General features: G+C 54.8%; 1 protein-coding gene across 5 annotated transcripts in view; it reads left to right on the top strand.

Annotated features, from left to right (window-relative positions):
• Positions 1-20: 20 nt before the first annotated feature.
• The window catches only part of ACTN4 (actinin alpha 4), a 69,554-nt gene continuing 67,249 nt past the window's right edge, over positions 21-2,325 (top strand). For 2 of the 5 annotated variants that reach the window (XM_023537920.1, XM_011372266.2), the window contains exon 1: positions 22-282. In XM_023537920.1, the coding sequence (XP_023393688.1) occupies positions 121-282 (162 nt within the window). In that variant the 5' untranslated portion in view covers positions 22-120. Of the gene's footprint in view, positions 283-2,325 lie in introns of all 5 variants that reach the window. The other 3 variants (XM_023537921.1, XM_011372265.2, XR_896578.2) reach the window with 3 other exon arrangements.

The following is a 2,325-nucleotide window of genomic DNA, read 5'->3' as shown; positions in this document are numbered from 1 at the left end:
CGGGCGGAGGGCGGGCCGAAGCAGCTGAAGCGGCGGCGGCGTCGGCGGCAGCAGCTCGGCCAGAGGGGCGGGAGCTGAGGCGGGAGCGGACGGACTGGTGGGCGAGCGAGAGGCGGCGGAATGGTGGACTACCACGCGGCGAACCAGTCGTACCAGTACGGCCCCAGCAGCGCCGGCAATGGCGCCGGCGGCGGGGGCAGCATGGGCGACTACATGGCCCAGGAGGACGACTGGGACCGGGACCTGCTGCTGGACCCGGCCTGGGAGAAGCAGCAGCGCAAGGTGCGCGGCCTGCGGGCGGGACGGGCTGGAGTGGGGCTTCCCAGGGAGGCTGGGGACCGGGAAGGGGGTTGGAAGTGTTTGAGACGAACTGGAGGTCCTGAGAAGGAATTGGCGGGTTTGGGAAGGGGTGTGGAGTCCTGAAAAGGAATTGCAGAACTTGAACAAGGAATTGGGAGTCTGAAAAAATAATTGGCGGCAGAGTAAGGAATATGGAAGTTAAAAAAAAAAAAAGGGCACCGGGATCTCGAAGGAATTGGAGGGTCGGGGCGGGGAATGGGGAAACCGAAGAGATGATTGGAGAATCTAAAATGGAATTGGGGTCTGAGGCGGGATTGAAAGGTCAGAGGATGGGTTGGGGTCCTGAGAGAAATGGGGGAGTCCGGAGTTCGTGAGTCAGTACAGAATTAGGGTTCGGGGAAGTCTGAAGAAGAGCTGGAAGACGGAGGGGGTAATTTGGAGTACAGAAAGGTCTGAGGAGGATTGGAATTTGGGAGACTCACGGTGGGGGTGTTCTAAAGAGGATGAAGATTCTGGAAGTCTGAAATGGAGTAGGAGTAGTAAGGAGGGGATCGTGGAGTCTGAAGAGTAGGAGGAGGGCTAGGAGACTGGGAAGAGGAAAGGAAGAGGGGCTGAGGAAAGAAGCGGGTGTGAAAAGACATGGGGCTTGGTTGCGAGGATGGGTAGGGGGCGCGAAGGAGGTCTGGAATTAGGGGTCTGAAGAGAGAAGTCACGGGCCTCCAATAAGTTTTTGAAGGGGGTGAGATTTATTCGGGGGTGCCGCGTTCTAAAGGGAAGTAGAGGAGATTGGGAGATAGGAAGAGGAGGAATAAGAGGAATAAATGAGGGATGGAGAGGCCAAAGGAGGTATAGAGAATTTGGAGTGGTTGGAGGCCAGGTTTCTGAAGAACTGATGGAAGGTTGAAAAGAGCAGCAAAGGGCTGGAGGAGCCTGAGGGAAAGGGCTAGAAAAGGTGAGATTAGTGGGAGGGAATGTGAGCTGGAATGGCGGATAATGGGAGGGAGGTTAGTTTAGGAAAATGAAAGTCTCATTAGGAAGGAAGTGTGTGATGGATAGACTGAGAACGGAGGTTTTGTTTGTTTGTTTGTTTGTTTTTAGTGGGGAGGGGTAATTTCTGGAGCTGGAGATGCAGTCCCAGGACTGGAAGCGGATCTGTGTTGTGAAGGGAGCAAAAGTTGTGGGAGGAAGAGATGAGTCTCCAGGAAGAATTGTGTCTTTTGGGGGACCAGGGAGCATGAAGAGCTCCTAAGGCAGGGTCTGTTTTCAGGTGGCACTTTGGGATGTGGAAGCAATTTAGGAGGGACCCACAGTAGTGAAAGGGAGCTCAAAAGTAGTGCAAGGCCCAGAGAAGGTGTCGTGTGTGTTGGAGATGGGGAGCTCTGAGCTGATATGAGGTTTGAGTGTGTGCAGGAAGAGCTAAGGGGGTGCGTCGAGCGGGTGTGTGTGGGAGGGGGTCCTTTAAAGGTGTTGTGTGAGAAGGGGTTGGGAGGTCCTTGGATTTAGAGGCATTTGCTGTGTTCTGGAGATCTGAATTTTCTTCCAGCTCCGTGGTCCTGGGCAAGACCCTTGATCTCTGCATTTCTGTCATCTGCAGTTCTACAGAAATGGACGTGTATGGTGTTAGGACTCTGGGAGCGTGGGCTTGGTGGAGCTTTTTCAGGAATACGGGGGCACGAGTGGAGAGAGTGACTAGAAGCCTCTGGAGGGTGTGAGTTGGTGCCCTGGGGCTCGGCCTGCCGGCCTGTCTGGAGGGGAAAGGGTGAAAGGAGCAGCTGTTCCAGGCTGTCCCTGGGGTGGGGCCTGGCATAACCTTGGGCAAATTACCAGCCTCTGCTTGAATTTCCTCATCGGTGGGGGTGGCGTACTTATCCGTTGCCCCACCTACCGCAGGGTGGCAGGTTGAGATAATCTGACATCACAATGCTTTTTGAGGGGAAAGGGAGATCTAGTCTTCATTCAGTCTGAACAATATGTGTTACCTGAGGCAGTGCCGGGTTGGAAATGGTTAAGAGCTGGCAAGAGACA

The sequence above is a fragment of the Pteropus vampyrus genome, unplaced genomic scaffold (genome assembly GCF_000151845.1).
Source record: "Pteropus vampyrus isolate Shadow unplaced genomic scaffold, Pvam_2.0 Scaffold203, whole genome shotgun sequence".
Classification (NCBI taxonomy): domain Eukaryota; kingdom Metazoa; phylum Chordata; class Mammalia; order Chiroptera; family Pteropodidae; genus Pteropus; species Pteropus vampyrus.
Note: the sequence above shows the minus strand (reverse complement) of the source record. Positions and strands in the feature narration are given on the sequence as shown.